This window comes from Mus caroli, unplaced genomic scaffold, assembly GCF_978045245.1.
Source record: "Mus caroli unplaced genomic scaffold, Mus_caroli_1 scaffold_12, whole genome shotgun sequence".
In the NCBI taxonomy this organism is placed as follows: Eukaryota; Metazoa; Chordata; class Mammalia; order Rodentia; family Muridae; genus Mus; species Mus caroli.
The window spans coordinates 14,180,008-14,203,622 of NW_028227267.1; the positions used below are offsets into that span (position 1 = coordinate 14,180,008).

Here is a 23,615-nt window from a genome sequence, read left to right on the forward strand (position 1 = left end):
TGTATGAGTTTGGCTGGCAAGGATATAAGCCTTTCCGGGCCTGAGACCTTTCCTAAGAAGGAAGTGGACCAATGTTTGGAATTTAGACTGTAGGTACTTCTCCCAGAGCCCTTTGAATTTTATGCATACATTTCACTCATGGGATACATTTCCCCGCTTAGGGAAACTCTATGGCCTTCCTTAAATCCTCAAAAGATCTATGACTTACAGCTAGTTTGCTGTTTTAAAGAATGAAGTAGTTGGGCTGGAGAGATGGCTCAGAAGTTAAGAGCACTGGCTGTTCTTCCATAGGTCTTGAGTTCAATTCCTAGCAACCACATGATGGCTCACAACCATCTGTAATGAGATCTGATGACCTCTTCTGGCCTGTAGGCATACATGCAGGCAGAACACTGTATACATAATAAATACATCTTAAAAAAATATTTGAGTTGTCTGGGTGTGAGTAGACAGCCAACTAGATCCCCATCTTCTAGTTTGGTGTTTTGAAAAATAATGTACCATTTTTAAGGGTGGATTAGCTTGATTATTTTCATTCATTGCTTTTGAAATGCATCCTGTACTAAATAGTGGAGAGCAGTGAAAAAACTAACAAAAATCTCTGCCCTATGCAACTTAAAGAATACAGACAGATAAATTAAACCAAACTACCCCTCCCCCAAACACCAAAACCAACTGCCAACTAAGAAAACAAAACCCACCTCCAAGCAATCTAGGTACAGTATATAGCATAAATTAATGATGGATTTTATGAAGAAAATATCTTCAAGTAAAGAATGCTGGGACACTGGAGGGGGAGTCTGGCATACTTGGAAGAAAAGTGTTACAGGTAGAGGACATAGCAGGAGTCCTGAAAGAACACCACCTTTCAAAATTATGCACTTTCAGGAATTAGTGCATGCTGTCAGCCATACAAAGACACAGTGCAGTCATTGATACACGAGCCAAATTGTATAAACATTGCTGTTTATATAGTTAAACTACCGGTGGAGGAGGGGGATCTGGTACAGGGCTTAACTGCAGCCCACTCCTGGCAGCGAGTGCTGCGTTAGGGACTATAGTAACAGGGCTCTCCTATTGCAGGCCACAGAGATGCTGGTTCATAATGCCCAGAACCTCATGCAGTCTGTGAAGGAGACTGTGCGAGAGGCTGAAGCTGCTTCAATCAAAATCCGAACAGATGCTGGCTTTACTCTGCGCTGGGTCAGAAAGACTCCCTGGTACCAGTAGGCACCTCGTCAAATCTGGCTGGTACATACACCTCTGCTAAAGGGAAGAGAACCATCTTGAGTTCCAGAAGCCATTCGTCAGGAATGGAAAAATCAATCCCTGGCTTCACACACCAGAAAGGAATGGGGCCTCTTCACATAGAAACATTTATACTCTTGTCATGGACACTTTGAAATGTGTCTCTCTATAAACCCTGTACTTTCAGTTACTATGTGCACTCTCTCCCATGGATTTTACAGAAGCTCAGAATAAGCGTGAACACTAGCCGGAAGCCCTGCTCTGCCCCCGGGGGTCATTTCTGTGTTTACGGTTCACCAACTCCCTTTCCCCACTTTAGGCTCTCAAGACCTAGAGCTGAGGCAAGTCTAAATAACTGTGCTTCCAAAGTTATTTTGGGTTTCCCCCCCTGCTGCTGACCCTGCCTACCTTCTCTGGGCTGTGCATCATTGCTGCAGGAAAAAGTGGTCTCTGGAGAGTTCCAACTTGTGCGGCCTGGATTCATTTCCTGCTTTCTCCCAGTGTAACCCTAGTTCCTCACAATGGAAAACCAACTTTCACTGTTGTGAGGAAATCATTATTTCTGTCTTTACCATGCCACTAACTAGTATGTGTTATGGAAACTTCCTGTCTCACATCCTGCCTTGTTTGGTTGCCAAGGCAACCATCCTGTAAACACACTGGTGCTCTGCCACTAGAGGAACAGAGTCGCTGGGGTGTTATCCTGCCCATCCTCCCAGTGGGGCCACTCCCAGATCTTATATGCTTTGTCACTGCCAGTAGACGTCTGTGCTGAGGCCTTAGCATTCATTCTTCACTCTTATTTTCTTTAATTTCTGAGCTGAAGTGCTGCATTTACTTTTAACCAAATCATCCTAGGCTTTGGCAGTCTTCTGTATGCTTCTTAAACAAGACTTTAAAGATACATAGGTATGTGTTTGTCTGTAATCCCTCCATCCCCCATTTTTTTTTTTTTTTTTTTTTTTTAATTTCAAGACTGGGTCTCTTTATGTTGTCCAGGCTAGTCTTGAACTTCTGGATTCAAGTGATCTACCTGTGTCAGCCTGTTAGCTCCTACCATCACACTTGACTTTGCTTGTAACTTTGAAAGGTTCATTCAAAATTGAGACCTAAGAATTAGGGCTTGCTCCTTAAGAGACTTGAATGGGAAGGCAATCTTGTCTGAAAGGTTTTTCTTGTGTAAGGGAGACTAGCATTTGCAGATTATACTTCTGGTGCTTCTAGGGAAAAATCAGTAGGAACTATTATAGTTCCTGGTTGTGTTTAATCAACTACAACCAAGCATTTTTCATCCTTCCATAAATACGAAGTATTCAAGAATAATGAGTATGGTATCTATTTATCAGAAAGGCATGTTTCCTATTGGGCAAAGTTAGTGTAAAAGTGACTTTCCTTTTTTTTTTTGCATTTATCCTGGCTGTATAAGCATTTCCCAGTATACAAATGCTTCTTTCAGAGATCAGGAAGCAGACGAATACAGGAGTGAGGTCTTCTTCCTGGACGTTCTCCCCACATCTAGTCTGTCCAATCCCAACACTGAACTTGTAAATCTTAAGTTGACCCTGAATACTCAGGCTCCCCTATTTCTTTTTGCTGATAAGATTCTTTTCAAAGCTCTCAGCAGACCTGTATAGTTGCTTACCTGATATAAATGCATATCAATGCCTTTAAAGTATGAATCTATGCCAAAGATCATCTTTTGTCTTACTAAAGATTACTTAGAGGAACTAAGAAAAATCATGTTTATTCTCCAAGTTCTTTCAGTTCTGGAGACACATGTCCACCAGATGTGCTTTCGAGTGTCAGTGCTTACAGTACAAGGAGGCAAAAGGAAACAGTCCCTGAATGACGTGTTAGAGATGCCACCACTAAAAACTATGTTTATAAGCTAGGACTTATATGCAAATGTTTCTGCCTCTTCTTTTGTTCTGTTTAAAACAATAAAGTACATTTATATGAATAATGCTCTAATTGAGGTTATTTTACTAACAACTTTAGGTCAGACTTATTTTGTATTGAAGCTAATTCTCAAGGTCTGGAAACTAACAGCTTTATTCAATCCATAAAGGAGTTATATAATAGTGTAGTTACATAAGAGGGTCTGTGTGATCAAGGACAATCTTGGCAACAATTCTAGCTAATGTATTCTTATACATTAGAAGGAGAAGAAATCACAAGTTATCAGTGGGCAAAGCAGCCAAATGTAGGTCACCTCCTGGCTAGAGACACCCTAATTTTAGTAGAGACCACCAGTGTCCCTTAAAAAGCTGAAGTTGTGAAATGTGAGGGACACTTTTGTTTGTTCCCAACCCCAGTACATAGCTATGGGTGTGAGGCAGAACTGGCTTTGAGGACATAATCCTCCTCTTGTTTGAGGAAACACTGACTAAAACAAACAAAACATGCTTTTTGCCTAATTTTCTAGAACTGAAGAAGAAAAAGAAAAGGTTAAATAATATCACAGGGTAAACTTTTTTTCATTGCATTGACTTACAGAATGGATGGCAGCCTGTGTCCACGGCTGCTGAATAGACTTGGAAATCCCTGCAGCCTCTATCTGCTGTTCACTTTGTTCACCGGAACTGTGTGCCGCAGACTCTGCAGTTAGTTGTATTTTTAAGCAGTTGCTTTTAAGGACAACAATAGCCGCATCTTTCCAGTGTTCTTCTGTAGCACCTTTAGGAAATGAGGCTACCAGCGGAATTCCACTGGGGGCTGGGGGGTGGGGCTACCCCACCCAGAAAATAGGATCTGTTTATTTACTCTTGGGTTATGATTTCTTTAGAACAACAGAAAAAGGAGAATATGGTGGATTACCCAGAACTCGGTTTAAAAAATCTTTTGATACTGGGTATTCCTGGGTCTATATTGAAGTGGTAAGGAAGATAGTTTTGATCATTTTTATCACGTGGTCTGTTACCAGAAGATGAATGGTTATAAATATGCTCTATTCAGGAAGAGGCCACTTCAAAGTTCTTCAAGCAACTGGAACATTTTATGATAGAGAAAAAACTGATCCAGTGCAGCCTGCATTAATACAGCCTGAATACAATCAAACTTTAAAAATCATTTGGTTGCTCTCATATATTTATTGACATGATAGCCAGAACTAGAGAAAGGGCTTATTAGGGTCTGTCAAATTAATAAATACAACAACTTAACAGTAAAAGAATTCAGTCTGCTTAGCTATTTCAGCAGAAATCCCTGGAGACAAGAAACGTAGACAAGAAGATACACAGGAAGGAAGCTGTGCGGTCTAGGTGTAGTCGTGAGATAAAGGATGGTGAAGAACTAAAACTGATGTGCTTGCTTCTGAGGTAAAAGAACAAGATACTAGAACTAGAACTAGATGTTTTTACTTAAAATATAATTGTCAATCTGAGATTCGTTACTCAAGAAAAGTCTACTTGAAGTTTTGCAACAGTTGGCCTTCTTATTAGACGGCCACAGGGGCACTGCTGCTGCATCGTTGGCACGCCAACGTGGAGTGAGCCTAGGACATGACCTAGCATGGTAAGGAGGGACAAAGGATGACAAGGCAGCTAGGAAGGGCAAGCACTTTTGTCTTCCTCCACTTTCTTTTGTCACTGAACAAGGATTTCCAAGTGAAACATACAGAATGGCCTGAGTCACAGACTGGCTTTTCAAGAGTAAAGACCAATTAGTATAAATGGTCTCTGTCCTTCAGTGTAATGTTCTTCCACGTACACAGTACAGCAAAGACACTTAAGTGCTTCATTCGAATTTGATAGGAGTTTGGAGAAGGTGTCATCACAATGGCCTTGAGATATATGTAGTATGAAAAGGCGCTCCCCCAAATGAAGGGCACACAAGCAAATTCAACTACTTAAACACAAAAAGATAAAAGATTGAAAAGAGCAACATAGTGAAACTCATGATTTCCTTCTTTAGCTAAACTAGGGTTTCAAGCTAACTAACTAGGTTAGTGGCATTAAATAAAGCTTTAATAAAACATGAGAATGGCAAAGGTTTTGCTTGATTTTCTCTTTTACTACTTTAATTTGTTTAAAAGCACAAACACCTGTGCCTGCAGTAACTCGCTAACGACAGAAGTAGTGTTCCCTTTCATTATCTTAATGAAGTATTTGCCCTTTTGATGCAAATGATTTGACTGTGCTATCTTAACAGCTGAACTAGTGGCACAAGATTGATGGAATATTTACTGCAGCAAGGTCCTTGTAAATCAAAATCTGAGCTTTACATAAAAATCTTATTTATAAAAAATATAATACCAAGTACAGTGAGAATGGAGCACGGAGCTGTAGTGCTCCCTGCCAGGGCCATGTGGAAGTGGCTTTTGCTACAGTGCTTGCTTAATGGCACAAGTGAAAAGCTGAGTAAGGCAAACACTTGAAGAGGCAGTTTTCTGTAAACTTCTTAGGGTGGGGCAATCTCTTCTCTTGGGACAGACACTGAGATGGCTAAGATCAGAAGGTGTGACACTTGGCTGCACCTGACACATCACAGACTGAGACAGTTCCTGCTGGTAGATGAGACCAGTTCGCTTGCTTTAGGAGAGAGGATATCACTGTAGCCTTCTGCTTTGACTGTTATAATGTGCAGCATTCAGCTGGTAGCCCCCATGGAAGAAATCGTCTAAACCTTTTCCTAAGTGAAAAGATACAAAATAAGCTAAGTCTTTAGAAAACTCTCCTTAGCTTAAAGCTCCGTAAGAACCCTACATCAATTACTAAGCAACTTTGTTAGCAGGGTAGCTTGACACAAATGCTGTATATTATTCCCACCCACTTGGTACCTAACAGTAATAAATTGCAATGACACTTGAAAAACAAACTGATCTTGAGCAAGTTTGGCCTCTTCTCATGTCCTCACTTGGAACTTCCCAGCCTTTGTGACATATTTGACTCCTTTAAATGGCTTATACTTCTCACCATACATGTCCAAGCGGTTCACTTTTAAGCCTGTGTCAAAAAGAATGAAACGAATCATTACTACCAGAGTAATAATGCAGTACTTGTGTAGCAGTGAACACTGTGCCTTAGATGTGACATTGCACAGTGCTCCATTCATCATGTGGAAACAACATCCCTTTTCTATCCCCGACATGCTGTACTCTAAGGAGCATGGCCTTGGTTAAGATGCCCCTGCTCACAAAACTAGCTAGTTCCACTTTCTTTGAACACAAATGAGGGCTTCTCTGGCTCTTAAATGAAGGTGAGGTGAGGTATGTGTGACAGAACAACATGAGGTAAGTTGTGTTCTCAAGTGGCTGCTGTCTGGAGACCAGCTACACAGGAGGCAAACTGGAGCTGCTGCTCCTTCTAGGGTAGAGCTGTTAGTACTCTTCCAAACTCCTAGCCCCAATGTCCCCTAAATGCCCAGCAAACACATGTTACCTGAAATAGCAAGCTGCTGGATCTTGAACTGTATGTTGAGGTTTGGATTCTCTTCTGGCTTGGGTGCTCCTGACTGTAAATTTACTAGTCCTTTAAGACTTGGGAGCTTTTGTGGAGTAATTTTGCCCACATCCCATGCTAGTACCTTAAAAACACAAGAGAAAATACCTGAACTGTGTTAAAGACATGCTCAGAGGTCAACAGATGCTATACACTACACAAAATGACGCAGTGTCTTAGAAAACAGAAGCCAGGACTAGACAATTGGCTTATGTTCTAATCACTAAATGTTCAGTTACAGAATCCATAGCAGAATCATGTGTGTGGGACTGAGTAACTGACAGACGGAAGGATGACTCCAGCTCGCCTGCTCACACTTAAAGGGTCCCAGAAAGGCTTTTTTTTCTTTTTGGAGTTTTCAAGACAGGGTTTCTCTGTGTAGCCCTGGCTGTCCTGGAACTCACTCTGTAGACCAGGGTGGCCTTGAACTCAGAAATCCACCTGCCTCTGTCCCAAGTGCTGGGATTAAAGGCGTGCACCACCACACCCAGCTCCTATATTTCAAACACAAACCAAACCAAACCAAACCAAACCAAACCAAACCAAACCAAACCAAACCAAACCAAACCAAAACACCTTCTCATTTATCAAGTACTCTATTCTGCTGAAAACTTACATTTCCTACATAAGGAAGCAAGGGAGCAGAGAGAAAATCATCTTTTCTAGGACTCTGAAAACCCTTGGCTAGTCTTGTTTAAGCAAGGCAAGGACCCTGCTTCCTAAGTACTGTGACCTCCACCCACAACCACAAAATAGATTGCAGAACACTTGTTCATTCTTGTTTCGAAGTGCCTGTACCTTGGTCACTGGATCAAATGTATAGCTGCCTTGCGTTGGTGTCAGGTTCATATTCAGCACAACTTTGGGCATGTGAACAGTCACTGTGATTCCTTCAATCGTTTTCCCCATATTCTGTTTCGGTCCAATTGTTATATCAAACCGGCCACAAGAGCTGTTTTCCTTAAAGCTGATACTGTGTTTCACATACACTGGTATTGCCACTAGACTGAAAAAAAGACACAGAAAGATACAAAAGTACATTATGAAAGGTATGGGACAACTCCAGATGTAGTGTATGTCCTACGAGGTCTGTAACTGTGCCACAGGGCCATATGCCCTAGCAGATTAGGCCTATGCACTAGGGTTGAGGACAGCAATGTCCTGGTACCAATGTGCTAGAAATGTATGGGTTAGTAACAAATACATAAGCCCAAACAGAAATCTCCTCCAGATACCACATAAACAACTCAGATAAAGGGATATAGTTAAAAAAAAAAAAGGAAGAAATGAGAGAGAGAGAGAGAGAGAGAGAGAGAGAGAGAGAGAGAGAGAGAGAGAGAGAAGCCCATTAAAAATTTAAAGCACTAAGAAATATTTTCTCAGAAGAGAGTTTCAGTTTTGTCTAGTTACCCAATGCTTTCTGAAGTTTTAAGGGACAGGTCAGCTACAGCTGACAATGCTCAGCTTTCAAGCTCAATGCGAGGTGAAGATGGTGGCACATATCCATGATCCTAGCACCCAGAAAGCTGAGGCAGCAGGATCCAGAGTTTGAGGTAACAAATAAGACACTGTTTTAAAAACAAGAACCACTTCAAGCCCCAGACTCAATGTAGAGAACAGTGACTTGAAGCAGGCAGTTTAGGGGATGTTTTAGGGTATCCTGTCTTGTTTGTTTACAGACATAGCAGACTAAGGCACCGAGTTCATGGCTTGCCCAGGTCACGCACAGTCCAAAGGCTTGCTCTTAGTCATAGATTTTTAACTTACTCTCTCTTACTACTTCTCTACACTTCCATGTTCAGAAACACTAATTGTTTTGGGTACAAAGTTCTCACCAGGTCTCCAGGTGAGCCACAGTTATAGGAAACATTGGTATACTCAAGAATTAAACTGTAAAGATGAAACAACAACTGGGAGTTCTATTCAGATTGTCGGGGTTTACAAATTCTGGCTGATGCGTCAATTTACTTTTGTGAGCTGACACGATATGATATGAGTCGGAAATTTCCATCTGGAGGAATGAATGACAAAACTCTTTCAGACTCCCAGCGTTTGAATCGGATGCATGGGTGGAAGCTGACGTCATCTAGAAGCCTTGGGTTCTGTCAGGAAAAGATAAGCCGTATGCACAGAGTATAAGTCGTATGACATAAATGTTTACATTAATGAATTATAATATGCTATAAATGTTATGAATTAATATACTCCCTAAGCCACTGTAAAAGCCGTGTAAGAACTGATTATACCAACATCAGAATCACCTTATAGCTCTGTAACCTTTTACAGTTTGCAAATCTTTCATATACATCACTTTACTCGAGGTTATAAAGGATGGAAAGCAAATGGCTCTCTGTATCCTAGAGATGAAGACTGAGCTTCAAGAGAGGAGACACTGGGAACAGAGACAGAAGCAGAACACATCTCTCTTTGCTGTCTGTAGCAGTGTATCATGCTGACTGTAAAATGATCAGTGCCCCTTTACATAAGCATACAGTCAGTAAAAATGACCATGGAGAGACAAAAGCCAGACAGCAGATCTTGACCTACTTCTAGCACACTCTAGGTAAAGACCTTTTCATCAAGGCCATGTTCAACATGTCAGTTACTGTCTGTTAAGCTGGCTTGGAATATTTCTGAGATAATCGTTTGTAACCTAACATACACACTCCAGGGCTGGAGAGATGACTTAGTAGGTAGAGTGTGTTTGCTACCAAGTCTGAGGATCTGAGTTTGATCTCTAGGATCCACATCCTGGAAGCTGTCCTCTGATCTCCACACATCTGCCCTGGCAAATGCACGCCAAATCAAACACACACAAATACAACATAAGTAAAATTTTATTTCAGCAATTATATCACTTAGCATTTCAAATGTATCATGCATACAAGGAACTATAGATGTTCTATAGTTCAAAACTTACCATGAAAGAGAGGGAGAGATCAGGCATTCCAGACAGCTTAATGCAAGCATCAATGACCCCTTGAATTTCTGCAAAGACTGTAGATCCTAAAGAAAGAAAGAAAGAGCTGATTACCTGAATGGATCTGGGTCTTCTCTAGAGCTATCACTATATCCTGAGTAGTAGAAACACTCTGGTTGTGAGAACCACAGGCTTTGCACCTACCTCACTGACAGGTGAGAGGACAGAGGATCTATTTGGATCTACTATACTAGTTTCAACAGTGTTTCTCACTGGCTACACCTGACTAGCTAGAGATTAAGAAAGATGAAACCTTTAGTGAGTCAATCTTGTAAGGATTATTTGGACAGAAGTTTAGAATTTAAAGATGAAGCAGGTTTCACATAATATGGACTAAGCTATAGGCTTAGGTTATATTGGAAAGAAGACAAAGTTATACCTGTAATTCATCGTGTCATCCACTCCCCTACACCAACTAGTTGTATGATGCTGAACAGGTTACACGGTTCTGAGTCTCAGCTGCTTTATGTATAAATTGTGAGGATACAATGAGATGTTTTAAAAATAAAAATTTATTATTCTAGTATTTACCACCAATGTTTTCTCTGGTTGAAACCACTAGAAGAGGCCTTTAGCAGAAGCATTGTACAGAGTGGAGAAGCATGGGTACCATGGATATAGAATACCTGTCAGATGAGTAACTGCAAGAGGGACTTCAAACATCTGGCAATATCTCAACTAGTGGCTGTGATAATTATAGGTAACTTTTGGGCAGAAAAAAAAGATTTATACATCATTAGAAAATGAATGTTTCTCTGCTGAAAACTTCCTGCCAAGGGATTTCGGTTTTAAATTCAACTTGTATTAACTGAAGTTCTTTCCCCCATGAGACCACGTGAACATAATTACCTGATTTATCTATAATTGCATCTATCTCTTCAACTACATCAAAATAGGCTTCATTGTTTGTGTACTTTACTCCTGCTCGACGCCATGGGATGTTGGATAGCTGCCCAGTGGGGAGTGTATCCCCAACATTACTACTGCCTAGAAATTAGAAAAGAAAAAGGCAAAGTGGGTGCGTGCAATGGTTATTAGAAAAGTTATTATGAAAAGGAAAAAATAATGCTTTAGCTTCTACTTTAATGTTTGGATTTTCCTTCATAGCTGTTGTGATGGGCTCTGGAATTGCTGGAGATATATCCCACACAAGAGACTAGAGACAGGCCACCTGTTAGACCACGATAGATGCACTCATTTATCTTTTGCTTCCTGTTTATTGGTAGTAATGAAAGGAAGAGCCCTGTTGGCAAGAAGTCTCTGCTGAGAAGACTTCAGAACCTGGCTTTTGGGTGTGCAGGGGAATTCTACATGAGGGACTGCCCCAATCTGTGAAGGTCCTAGTTTATTTTCCCACTTTAACATCAGTAGACTATTGAGAATGTAGTTCTAACATGCAAGGCCTTATTCAATTCCCAGCATAGCAAAACCAAAACAAAGCAAATCAGACAAACAAACAAAACCCAACACCTTTCTTAAGGTCAGTATACCATTTATTTTGCTGAAATATCATTAACGTTCAATATCTGACTAGCTTCCTGGCAAACTGTGTGGTTATCCAAACAGAACCCCTTCCACTGTGATTTAGTAAACATTTTGTTCAGTTTACATTTTAATGGAAAAGTAACACATGCCGACCAGCAGTAAAAGGCAGCTTATAAAACAACAACAACAAATCTGTTTACTATTACTAACATCAACTACCACTAACATTTATGCATGTTTCTTTAAATACTTCCCCATAAGTAGCATTTACCAATGTTTCTATTTTGGTAATTCTGCTTTCTTTACACTTGCAAAGCCAGGCATAGGGCTCGAATTTGTAATCCCAGCATTTGAGAGACAGGGCACAGAGGACAAGGGCATGTCTGAGGCCAGCCTGGTCAGAGTGAGATGCAGGCCAGTCAGGGCTACATAGTAAGACCCTGTCTTCATAAAGCAATAAATAAGAAACTAAAACAGGATGCAAGACAGGTAGCACAACCCTATAACTCCAACACTCAGGAGGCTAAAGCAGGAAGGTTGCTAGTTTAAAGCCAGCCTGAGCTCTTATGAGGACTGTCTCCATAAACAAAACAAGACACACACAAAAGCACTCCAAACAGAAACTATGGTTTCAGGGCTGGGGATGTAACAGGCAGAGCGCTTGCCTAGTGTGCATGAAGCCTTTTGTTCAATGTCCAGCATTCAACGGTGGAGTGTACACTTTAAATGTGAGGAAATGGAGGCAGGAGAATTGTAAATTCAGTCATTCTTGACTACACAGCCACACAATATATTCCACTCTAGATTAATTTTTAATGACAAGGAATCCATGCAGTCCAGGATGGCTTAGAACTGGGGATCCTCCCATATTAGCCCCCCAAATGCTAGGATTACAGGTGTGTGTCACTGAGTGCAGCTAACAAAGCTAACATTAATTTTATAGTCTATTTATTGCTGGTGTTACTGTCTCCAGCCCGTTCCTTTGTAGAGTTTTAGAAGAACACTGCTTTAATCATATTATTTCCCTGTTCAGTAGCCTTCAGTGCTCCCCCACCTGCTTTCTGATAAAAGCTAAATGTTTTGCTCAGCCTTGGCAGAAGTGTTCTCCCATCTCAGCTCCCTGTTGTGGACTGGAGTCTTGGCCATCCCATCCATCGGCCCAGCTTCAGCTGTTCCGTGTGACCCTCAGTGCTCAGTTGTCAACAGCTCTACTTCTGCTGGAGGGGCTAATACAGTTCAGTCTCCCATTGTATGCGTACTTTTCTCACTAATGCTCTTATTTCTCGATCTTATTCCACAATCTACCGATTCTGATGGGTCCTGTGCTAGGGCGTGGTAGTTCAAGAAAGACTACTTCAACTACTGAACCACTCTTTGGTGTGTGCATATAGGTGTGGTGCTAGGAAACAGAATCAGGGCCTTAGTTTACTAAGCAAGGCTCCTCTGTACCTGTGACCTCACAACTGTAGCTGGGATTACAGGTGACACCACCACATTCAGTCTGAACCCATTCTCTTTATGTCATCAACTCATGTTATAGTTTTACATTACACATTGGTATGTTTTTCCTATCAAACACATTTTTTCTTAAAAGTTAAAAAGTATGAAATGGGTTAGAGAGATGGCTCAGTGGATAAAAGTGCTTGCTATGCAAACATGAGGACCTGCCAGACCCCAGCACCCACATAAAAAGATGGGTGTGACTTTGTACACACCTGCGATCCTAGCACTGTGGGGGTCGAGACAGGATGGCTAGGGCTTGCTGGCCACCGACCTAGATCCAGGGTCAGAGAGACCTTGTCTCAAAAAAGAACTCGGGTGAGCGCACAGAGCATGACATCTCCATGTACACGCACATACATTCATATACATATTTTAAGATGTATAAGGCAAAAATTAGGATGGCTTCTTAGCTAAAAAAAAGTCAATGTAAACATTATAGCATGTTACTCTTTGCAAATATTTACAGGTATCTATAGATCTATATCTAACAGTTTGTGTTTTCCCCCACCAAACACAGTATTGTGAGAGATTTGCAGTGCCTCACTACAATGTCCATGAAATACCAAAGTACTCTTTAAAATGTTTAGGTATTTAAACTACTTTTCCCAGAGTGTAATTCCTTCATGTTAAAAGGACAAGTACAGATGTGGCTGGAGTGTACATAGCATTCCATAAGGATCTTCCTTTAGAAGATGTTTTTCCTTTTGGATATTGTCCCATCTGGCCTGGAGCTCACTCTTTAGGCCAGGTTGGCCTCAAATTCTCCTGAATGCTGGGATTAAAGGCTTGTGCCGCGAAGCCTACTTTCTTAGAAGACTTTTAATCAAAGGATGGCCTGAATATGGTATGGCCTACAATTAAACCCAATTGAAAGCTTATTTTTTTTTAAAAAAGCATAAAGCCCAATATGCATGAAGTCTACTCATAATTTTCTACTTATTTTTTTTAGTTTTTCTTTATTCGAAGTACTGTTTATTGAACCCAGTAATAGGAAAATGAGCTATACCCTAACCCTAAAAGGCCTTTGTCCTTCAAGACTGAGCCTCTTTCAATAAATGAAACAAAACATATTTCTCATTCTATATACCAAATTGGCCTTGAACTTAATTAACAATTCCCTGGTTAGCTTCCTAAGTGATATGATTACACATGTGAACTACACCTGACCTCATATGATCTGTTTTTGTTATTGTTCTCCACCCCCAAAAAGAAAAGGGGGCCTGGTCAGATGAGTCACTGGGTAAAGGCATTGCTGCCACGCCTGAGGGCCTGATTCAATCTCCAGACTCCACATGGGAGACGGGAGAACCACTGCCTTCTGACCTGCACACACACGCTATGGCATGTGTGCAGGCATGCGTTCATGTGCGCCCACACACCAAGAGAGAAAGAGAGGGACAAAGAAAAAGAACGGAAATATACATTCATTTAAGCATTATTGGTAACTTAATTTTGGCCAAAGTAGACTACCCTAATAGTCTGTCATATGAGCAAAATGAGCTGTTTATACAATGTCAATGGGTCAGTTCCCAGCAGAGTGTTTTCATTTTTCATACCTGTAATAGAATTGACGACAGAACGTAGAATTGTTGGTGGTTTAATCAGTTCTTTCAAAATGTTAGATTCCGTAGCCAGTGGGAATCCATTGTCTAACATCTCTTCCAAGAGCTCATATACTATGACCACATTGTCCTTAATTGCAGCCTCTGAGCACTCACCAAAGTAGTCCTAACAAAATATTCATGACATTGAACAAGAGAAAGCAGGGAGGAAGGCTTGCTTTTATGTAATACCCTCTGTTCTGAAGAGTGAACTAACAGTAGCTTAACTCATGGTTTAAGATGCTAGAAATATACAGACTTGAAAAAGTTCTCTCTGGAAATCCTAACATTTCTCTTCAATATTTTCTTATTGTATTTATACTGAGCTGATTCCTATTATATATCATGACAGAAAGTCCTGAGACATTAATCTGGAATGTGAGCTATAAACTTCATTTGCCCTCACTAACCCACACTCAAACACATACAAAGCTTTAAGCTATTTGGTTTATTCATCAAATAGAAAACAGAAAACAGAAATATAAAGGTGCTCATGATAATAAAAACCTTGTGATGATCCAGAGAATGCTTAGTGGAGGGTACTCCTGTTTCCTCATGATATAATTTGCCACACATAAAAAGCAACAAGCAGAACAGCAACATGCATTACTGTATACTCTCTGCAAGTGTTTATGAGATTGTTTAGTTACAAAGAGAAGTCAGCCAGTACACATCAGAAATTTAAGTAACAAATGAAAGAACGCACGTACGTGTGTGTGTGTGTGTGTGTGTGTGTGTCTGTGTGTCCTTGAACTATCTTGGGTGATTTAGTTACAACAGTTTGACCGATACAAACCTGAAAAGTGTCAGCAACTCGATGCAGAAATTCAATTACAAAGAGAGGTGGCACTTCAGTCTGTATCACAGACACAAAGAAGAGCTTATCCCGGTAGATACTAATGAGGTAGTGGTGAGGTGTTGAAATGACGGGTGGGACATTTTCAACATCAGCAGCTTTCTCCTGAGCTTCAAAGAAATAGTCACACACTGACTGGCTTACAACGCTCTTCCAGTGTTTTTCTAGAAAAATGTCGCCAGAGCAGTTTATGAGAAATAGACTGTGGATCATTTTCTGTGGAGGAAAAAAAAAGGGGGTTATGCTTACTGTACACTGAAAATGCACAGCTGCAGTAGATTGTAACTAATGTAGAGACTCACATCTGGACAATGTACAGCGAGTAAAAGACTTTGGAGCACTCAGCCCTAAACAGGAGGTCTTTATCATATCCCTCCTCTCAAGACTCAGGGAACTATGTAGAAGAGACAGAAAAAGAGTCCAAGAGCCAGTAGTGGACAACTCCAAGGAAAGAAACAGCATCTTCCAGGCACAGCAGAGCTGATATGCATATCAACTTGTAGAGACTCTGACACCACACAAAGACCTCCACAGATTCACACCAGACAAAATCCCAGGGTAGAGAAAGGGACGCAGACACCAACTCCTACCCCTGACCAAGCTGCTTGCAACTGATACATGTTAGGAGAGGGAAAATTGTTTTTCTCCACTGGCGTATCACTGGGCAGGGCAGGCACCATCCACAGTGGTTGACAACACGAGGATGACTCTGCATGCACGCGTGTGTGGATGTCTGTTTGTTTGTTTGTTTTTTTTTTTTTTTTTTGTCTTACTGTGTTTTCTATTTGTCTGATTTTCTTTCTTCCTTTTCTTTTCTTTTTGGAAAGAGAGAACACTAAGCTGGGTAGGGATGGGGAAGGGAAGGGCCTGGGTAGGGGAAGGAGAAGGAATATAATCAAAATATATTGTATTAAAAATGCCTTGACATAAAAAACAGACAAAGGCAATGGAAATAATAGTAGATTAAGATCACTTAAGAACACAGATGGAAAAGTTCTTAATTCTAGAAAACAAAATTCAGCAACAAATTAAATATGATTTATTCCAAGAATGCAAGTTTATTTAACAGAGGATAGTTAATCAGTGCAATATACAATATATGCCTGTTAGTTCTGTTAACTTGACACAACCTAGGTACATCTGGAAGAGAAAGTCTAATGGAGGAATTGCCCCCACTAGACTGTTCTGTGGGCATATCTGTTGGTCATTTTCTTGGTTAATGATTAATGTAGGACCCAGCCTACCATGGGTGGTGCAATGCCTAGGCTCCTGGGTGATGTGAGAAGCTAAGCAAGCCACTAAGCAGTGTTCCTCCATTCCTCCATGTTTCCTGCCTCTGTTTCATTTCCTGACCTGACTTCCTTCAACGAGCATCTGTGATCAGGATGTATAAGCCAAGTAAATCCTTTCTTCCGCAAATTGCTTTTGGTCATGGTATTTATCATACTGACATCTGTTGGTGATATCATTATAGATCGATGCTATAGTCAATGTGCTCTTCTGGCTTCATTTAAAAGGAAGAGTTGAAGGATATGTTCCATACAGAAACCAAAACATGCTCTTGTTTTTATGCTGAGAAAGTTTAACTGATTAGAGTAGAAACGAAAGAGGTGACATAGGTTATGTCAAAGCACTAGCCTCCTGGAACACAGTGGCACTCCATTATCACAGCACTCTCTAAGACAGGTGCTTGTTTTGACTGGTTTCTTTATTTTAGGGTTAGATTTCCACTCACTTTCTTAATCTGGTGAAAAATTCTTTCCAGGAAAGTTTCCACCAGAGTTGTTTTTATCGGGAGCAGTTCAGGTTTCAGAACACTGGTTGTCAACCCAGCCACTGGATTTACTGTTGTTATCCTTTGTGCTGAGATGAGAGCATAACACTTCCAGCACTCAACAGCACTTGGCTTTAAAACCTATTTTAACCTCCTATAATAAGAAAAGATCTTAATTTTTCTATCCATATTATGACCAATTGCCTAATGGATATAAGAAGCAACACCTCATTTGTTGTGGCTATTTCTTTAGCCACTTATGCTTTTAGTAGCTGCAGTTATGTTGTCCCTTACTTGATTGACCACCACCACAAACTGTATGTGGATGTGACTTCTGAACTGCAAACACAGCCATCAGAGACTTGACTGTAGTGTAACTGCTTCATGAACCCACTTTATGTGTACATTCTTCCTGACAATTACAGTCAAAATATTCCTGGAAGGTAAGTGTGTCTTTTTCTTTTTAGACAGTCGTATGTTGCCAAACTCATGGCCTTAAGCTATTCCTTTGCCACAGCACCTTAAGCACCAGGAACTACAGTCATCCAGCACACCCGAGGTTTCTTTCAGAGCTTAATGGAGGCACAGAATGGCCTTTATACACAGTGAGAGAATGAGGGATGGAAAGATGTTTAGGTCAGTAAAGAGCCTGCCATGTAAGCAAAAGATGTTTAGGTCAGTAAAGAGCCTGCCATGTAAGCACGAGAACCTGAATTTGGATCCCCACAGCCATATCAAAACAGGAGGTGGTGGGTGGTTCCTTTCTGTAACTCTAACAGTGGAATAAGGGGCTGGGGACTGTGGAGTGGAGACAGGCTTTCTGGCTAGCTATTCTAGCCAGTCAGCGAGGCCCAGGTTCAGTGAGACTGTCTCAGGAAACAAGGTGGAGAACCACAAAGTCACCCAACTTAAACCTCTGATCCACACACACATGGGGATCCCTGAAGTTGCATGCACCTACACAAATACATACACACACACTCACACACACATGCATGCATGTACACATACACAAATATGAAACAAGAAGAATTTAGTTCCTCTGATTCTCAACCAGAATCTTAACCATTTTCCCCTATTCAACAAACTATTCTATATTTATATATTAGGCATTTGGGGATATGCTAAACTAAAAATTTCTACACTTTTCTTCAGTTGCAAATACAAATATAGTAAGAAGCAACTCTATGATAGGAGAAATGGAATGAACTACTGGAATCTTCAAGGGTTACACGGACAAAGAGAATACATGAAAGAAATCCAAAACAAAATGTGCAACTCTTAAGGTTGAAGAAATGCTGGAAAAAAGGTAAGAATATGAAAACAGCCACTGTTCATGGGGCAAGGCTTGCCTTGTTTATTGTTCTCAGTGAACTAATTTCCCACATTTTATTTAATTTTTTATTTTGAGAGAAAATATGCAAATCTGATTTACATTTCTGGAGAGATTATACTAATTATACTATGGAAATTGGATAAGGAGGCACCAAATTAGGTGACACCAGTTAAGAGATGAGTGATGGATCAGAGCTGGAGAGATGGATGCTTGGCAGGTTAGAGGACAAGGCTTGACATCCAGCACCCTTACAACTGTCTGTAACTCTAGTCCAAGGGCGTCCAGTGCCCTCTTCTGGCCTTCTCAGGCACTGCCCTAGTAGGAGCCTGTACTAGAAGGTTAACGGGAATGGAGTAAAATATACAATGAGATTTGGACAAGCTTTAAGAAAAAATGTATTTAAGTCTGGGTATATTGTGCAGAAATAAGACAGCTGAAATTGTTAGTCCTGGTCATACATACTTTGACCCAATTCCTAATATATTTGACTCAAATGAGTACATCAATCACTGTATTTGATTGAGTCTAGTCCTTCAAAGAGACTGTTATGTTGTTAATGGGTATTATAAGGAGTTATATCCAAAGAAGTTATGAACATAGCAAGAAACATATATGAAAGAAAAAAACCAATATTTGAATAGCAAGGAAGTGGAACAAAAAAAAAAAAAAAAAAAAAAAGCCTAAGATGGAGCTGAAGCAGAATTTTAAAAATGGGGAAGGGTTTTAGTACCTGAAACGTATTGGAGAGTTTTGGTATCTGAAGCGTATTGGAGAGTTTTGGTATCTGAAGCGTATTTATGCATTTCTAGGGGAATGCCACACAGAAGTGAAGCTGTGAAGATTTAAAAGGATGAGTAGAAGTGGTTTTCTCAGATTGGAGATGGCTCAGTGATTAAGAGCATGTACATGCTCCTACGGAAGACCCAGATTATGCTGGGCTTGGTGCTGAATACCTTGCACTTCAAGGGAAGAGGCAGGGGGAAATCTGTGAGTTCCAGCCCAACCTGGTCTACAAAGGGAATTCCAGGACAGCCAGGGTGGTTACACTGAGAAACCTTGTCTTGAAAAACCAAACAACAACAACAACAACAACACAAAACTGGACCCCTAACTCAACAAACAAACAAACCACTCAGATTCAATCCTAGCACCTATGTCAGGCAGATCATAACTCCAGCTCCAGGGGATCTATTGCCTTTTGTTTCTATGGGCATGGCACTCATGTGCACATACCCACATACAAACACATACAATAGTGCAAATAATAAAAATAAACCCCAAATAATAAAAAAATAAATCTCAAAAATGTTTTACAATTTTCCTTTTTTAAATTTTCCTTTTATTCCCAAGATAGGGTTTCTCTGTGTAACCTCGGCTGTCCTGGAATTCACTCTGAAGACCAGGTTGGCCTCTAACACAAGAGTCTGCTTGCCTCTACCACCCAAGTGCTGGGATTAAAGGCATATGCCATGACTGCTGGCTACCAATGATCTAACATTTCCAGTCTTTTACCCTCAGCCAGTCATACTGTTCCCTACAGACTGTTTGATAAGACTTTTTTTCAATAATTTAAATGTGTATTATGTGTATTTGAGTGTGGGTTTGTGCATGTAAATGGAGATCCATGAGGACCAGGAGTGGACAGTGGATCCCTTGAAGCTGGAGATACAGGGGGTGGGATTAAAACCATCTACTGCTTCGGCCGAGGACCAGAGTTCTTCGGTTCCTAGCACCCATCTCAGGCAGCTTACAACCCAAGTTTTTTAAACTTTAATTTTGTATGTATTTCTGTTTGTATATGTCATGTGAGTGCAGGTACTTGCAGAGGCCAGAAAAGTACATCAGATTCCCTGGAGTTATTGGTTGTTAAGAGCCACCCAGTGTGGGTAATGGGACCTGAACTTGGGTTCTCTGCATCATCTCCTACACAAATTAGAAAAAAAAAAAAACAAACCAAAACACATGCCTATTTAAAATATATCTATGTCTTATGCATTAAAAGGGGGTTAACTTTTTTGCAAGTAGTTTTGTTTTTTTCTTTAAGTTTTTATTGTATTTGTATGGGTGCTCTGCATATGTATCTGTACACTGAGTGTGCAGTGCCCAAGAAGGCCAGAAGGGGGAGTAGGATTCCTATGGGACTGGAGTTACAGACAGCTGTCAGCCACTGTGTGAGGCCCAGGAATTGAACCTGGGTCCATCAAAAGTGCATCTAGTGCTCTTAACTGACAAGCCATCTCTCCAGCTCCAAGACTTTTTTTTTTTTTTTAAATCTATACCGAGAACATATGATTGTCATATTTGATGTGATGGGTGATCTTGGTTAAAGTAATTTTAGTGATAACTCAGTAGAATGTTGGTAATGGCATTGCAGTGTGGTTCTTAGCTAAAAGCAGCAAGTAGGTAAAACAAAGATAAGGAGCCTGAGATGGCTCATCAAAAAAGGTGTCTGCTAGCAAGCCTAAGGACATGAGTTTGAGCACTAAGACCCTCATGGTGGAAGGAGAGAATTGTGGCCCAGAAGTTGGCCTCTGAATTCTACATGTATATTGTGGCATGCAACACACATACAACAAACAAATAAATGCAAAAAAAATGTTTAAAAAAACAGGAAGACACTGAGAAACAGAAGATAATAGCAGTGGGACTCTCTCAAAAGGGGGGGGCACGTTTTCTTCTTTCAATACAGAGGAAGGATTTATACATTTGCCTGCAGAAAATTCCTTTTTTTTCTGTGTAATGTGTTTCCAAGTCAAAATCCCAAATGCCACCAAAAAAAAAAAAAAAAAAAAAATCTTTCCCCGTGAGAACGCCGGATTTTTACAGTGACCCAACTTCTCAACTAGGAAGTTAAAGCTTCAATATCAAAAAAATCCACTGCATCCAATCAGCCCACCCCTCATTATGTTTCCGTTCTCCAGGCCACCTTCTTAGTTTACAGCCCTGTCACCTGTCTCCTGAGAAGCTGCAACACCCTACTCACTGTTTCCCCATCCCAGGCCAGCTCATGCAGGCGCCACCCTATAAAGAGAGCGTTCTCTTAGCTTCATCAGGGGACTTGCCCTCCAAGGCCAAACCTGGGGTCCGACAAATTCAAGTCGTCGGTACTCCACCTCAGTATAGATGACATTTCCCGCGCCTGGGGTCCAGGGTCCGAGAACCCTACGTGGCAGGTGCACCGCTCCCTTCCGGCCCAGCTGGCTAGAAAGCCGGGACGTGCCGGGCAGGCGCGGCCCCGGGTGCACAGCAGCGGGGACGCTCCTGGAGCCCAGGGTAGAGTCCCGAGCCGGAGCTATGCGGTCTACTCCCCGGCTTTGGAGAGGTCTCCAGCCCGGAGACTCCCCGCCCTCACACTCACCCCGACACCTGGGCGAGTCAGTGATTCGGTGCCGGGTCCTCTCTGCACCGCAGCTGAAGCAGCAGAGAATGCCGCGAGGACCCCGCGCTCGGAGTGCCCAGAAGATTGCCTGACTAGCAGCCGCAGAGGCGCCAAGGAGGTCGGCTGGACTAGAAAGACACAACGAGCGGAACGGCGTTCAGTGAGAGGCTCGGTGTTTACAGAGGTTGAAGATCTGACTCTTCCACGTTACTCAGGGGCTGGAGGAACGGGGAGGTTGGCACTCCCTGAGCGCAGGCGCTCATCCGCAGCCTAACTCCGTTTGGGGTCCCTTACCGTAGTAATCGAGGTCCTGTAGGGAAGCGCGTAGAACCAATGGTTATGGACTAGAGTCACGGATTGGGCGGAGCTAGGAGAGGCGGGGCTTAGTGAAAAGGGGGCGGCGACGAGCTGAGGGGCGGGGCCACCGGACTGAGGGGCGGGACGCGCGGCAGAGCCAAACTACGGTGAGAGTGTGAAGATGGCAGCTGCGGACGAGCCGAAGCCCAAAAAGCTCAAGGTGGAAGCGCCACAAGCGCTGAGGTGAGAGCTGCCCTACGTGGGGGAGGAGGGAGACGGCACTCGCAGTGAGCCAAGGCCCACGTGGGCTGGCGCAGCTGGTTGGTGGCTGCGTTCGTGGGGTCAGCGCGCTGGACCTGCAGCTCGGGGAGTTGCCCGCGTAGCTGCTGCTCCCCTCCGTGCCCTCTTGTCCTGGACTCTGCTCAGGTGCATTCTCGGCCCTGGCAGCCACTGACCAATCAGAGCTGCTGGCCCGGGGGCCGAGCCTTCCTCCGGCGCCACGTGCTAGTCCTCGCGGGCCGCGCTAGCGCGACCCCAAAGGACCTATCTGGAGCTGCATCCTTTCCTAGGGTATTTAGCGGGAAGGCGCCGGGCGCCTCCTGGACCCTGGTAAAAGATAACATTCTCGGAATTCTTCAGAAGGCGTTGCAGAAGAGCGTTTTGAGTTTTCCGTCAGCTTTCTGAAATCATCTTTGGAGACCCCCTCCCTACATGGGACCCCAAGTAACCTCAGGCTAATTGGTTAGGAAAGTTTTTGTTTGTTTTTCTTTTTTTTCCCTTTGCATATTTGGCAGGAGCGGAGAGCTCTCTCTCCCAACACCTGACGCACAATTGATGTTGCAACTTTCATTTACAAAAAGCCGTTTTTTTTTTTTTTTTAAATTTCTTCCTAATAAGTATAAAGTCCAGCGCGCTCAGTGTCTGATGACTTTGAAGTGCTCATTGGAAGGCAGTTGATTTTGCTACCTAAAAATAGACGCATCAAACTGATTTAAAACCGTGGGCCTGTTACTGATTATACAAGGCAAATTCCATTTATTTCAGCATATCTTTTCCATGTTCAAAAGGAGAATTGATTCACAACTGAAAAGGGAAGTTGGGGGGTCCCAAATCATGTCCTTGGTGGAATGGGTCTGAGCAGATCCCTCCTAGTGGCTTTATTTAGTGGCTATTATTCTTAGAAGGTTATTGTGCATGTCTAATACCACAAACGTAAAACATTAAAAAAAAAAAAAACAAAACCCAACCTAAAAACTGAGGATGTTTTATTTTAAATTTTAGATGATCTGGGTCAGTGAGATGGCTCAGAGATAAAGGCATTTGCTGCCAAGTCGGATGACCTGAGTTCAGTCAGACTCCAGGACCCACGTGGTGGACGCAGTGAACCTGTTCTGTTCTTCTGTTGTCCTCTGCCCCGGCCCACTGAATAAACAGATACTGTCCTCTTAGATTTTCTTTTAATAAAAATGATACTTTATATATTATGATGATCCATTTTAACAGTGCTTACCATCTGAAGTAATGGTATAAAGAAGCCTCCATGAAAGAAATGCAGGGATTAATCTTATTTTACAGGTGAGGATATTGAAGCTCAAAGAAAACATTTAAGGAAGGAAAATTCGAACCCTGGGCATCAGGATTCAAGTTTATTATTTGGTTCTAGTGTGTTTACACAACATCCAAGACATGCTTCTATTCGAGTATGCATTTCTAAAAAT

General features: G+C 41.8%; 3 protein-coding genes across 7 annotated transcripts in view; 2 read left to right on the plus strand and 1 right to left on the minus strand.

Moving 5' to 3' along the window:
* The window catches only part of Vcl (vinculin), a 96,833-nt gene extending 93,622 nt beyond the window's left edge, over positions 1–3,211 (plus strand). For both annotated transcript variants that reach the window (XM_021182424.3, XM_029468926.2), the window contains one exon: positions 1,084–3,211. In XM_021182424.3, coding sequence (XP_021038083.1) covers positions 1,084–1,230 — 147 coding nt within the window. In that variant the 3' untranslated portion in view covers positions 1,231–3,211. The remainder of the gene's footprint in view (positions 1–1,083) is intronic.
* Ap3m1 (adaptor related protein complex 3 subunit mu 1) lies at positions 2,191–21,933 on the minus strand. Of its 4 annotated transcripts, none has more exons than XM_021182426.3 (9): positions 21,895–21,933; positions 15,052–15,327; positions 14,211–14,382; positions 10,516–10,653; positions 9,607–9,692; positions 8,655–8,788; positions 7,485–7,692; positions 6,627–6,771; positions 2,191–6,191 (listed from the first exon to the last, which is right to left on the minus strand). In XM_021182426.3, the coding sequence occupies exons 2-9, from the start codon at positions 15,322–15,324 to the stop codon at positions 6,091–6,093; spliced, it is 1,257 nt and encodes a 418-aa protein (XP_021038085.1). In that variant the 5' UTR covers positions 15,325–15,327; positions 21,895–21,933; the 3' UTR covers positions 2,191–6,090. The 4 variants fall into 4 exon arrangements, with proteins under 4 accessions (XP_021038085.1, XP_021038084.1, XP_029324635.1 ...); XM_021182425.3 differs by lacking the exon at positions 21,895–21,933 and adding an exon at positions 21,580–21,887; XM_029468775.2 differs by lacking the exon at positions 21,895–21,933 and adding an exon at positions 21,335–21,574.
* A 90-nt stretch (positions 21,934–22,023) lies between these two features.
* Positions 22,024–23,615, plus strand: part of Adk (adenosine kinase) — a 400,940-nt gene continuing 399,348 nt past the window's right edge. Inside the window, exon 1 of the mRNA XM_021182427.3 lies at positions 22,024–22,140. Within this exon, the coding sequence (XP_021038086.1) occupies positions 22,079–22,140 (62 nt within the window). The 5' untranslated portion in view covers positions 22,024–22,078. The remainder of the gene's footprint in view (positions 22,141–23,615) is intronic.

What these genes read in the sequence shown, in the direction of transcription:
- Ap3m1 (XM_021182426.3), bottom strand. Translation starts at nt 15,324, where the DNA reads ATGATCCACAGTCTATTTCTCATAAACTGCTCTGGCGACATTTTTCTA. An exon ending in TATCGTGTCAGCTCACAAAA is followed by an intron (nt 7,693 to 8,654) that starts GTAAATTGACGC and finishes TCTTTTTTTCAG; the next exon opens with TCTAGTGGCAATACCAGTGT. An exon ending in CCAGCAGCTTGCTATTTCAG is followed by an intron (nt 6,192 to 6,626) that starts GTAACATGTGTT and finishes TTTTTGACACAG; the next exon opens with GCTTAAAAGTGAACCGCTTG.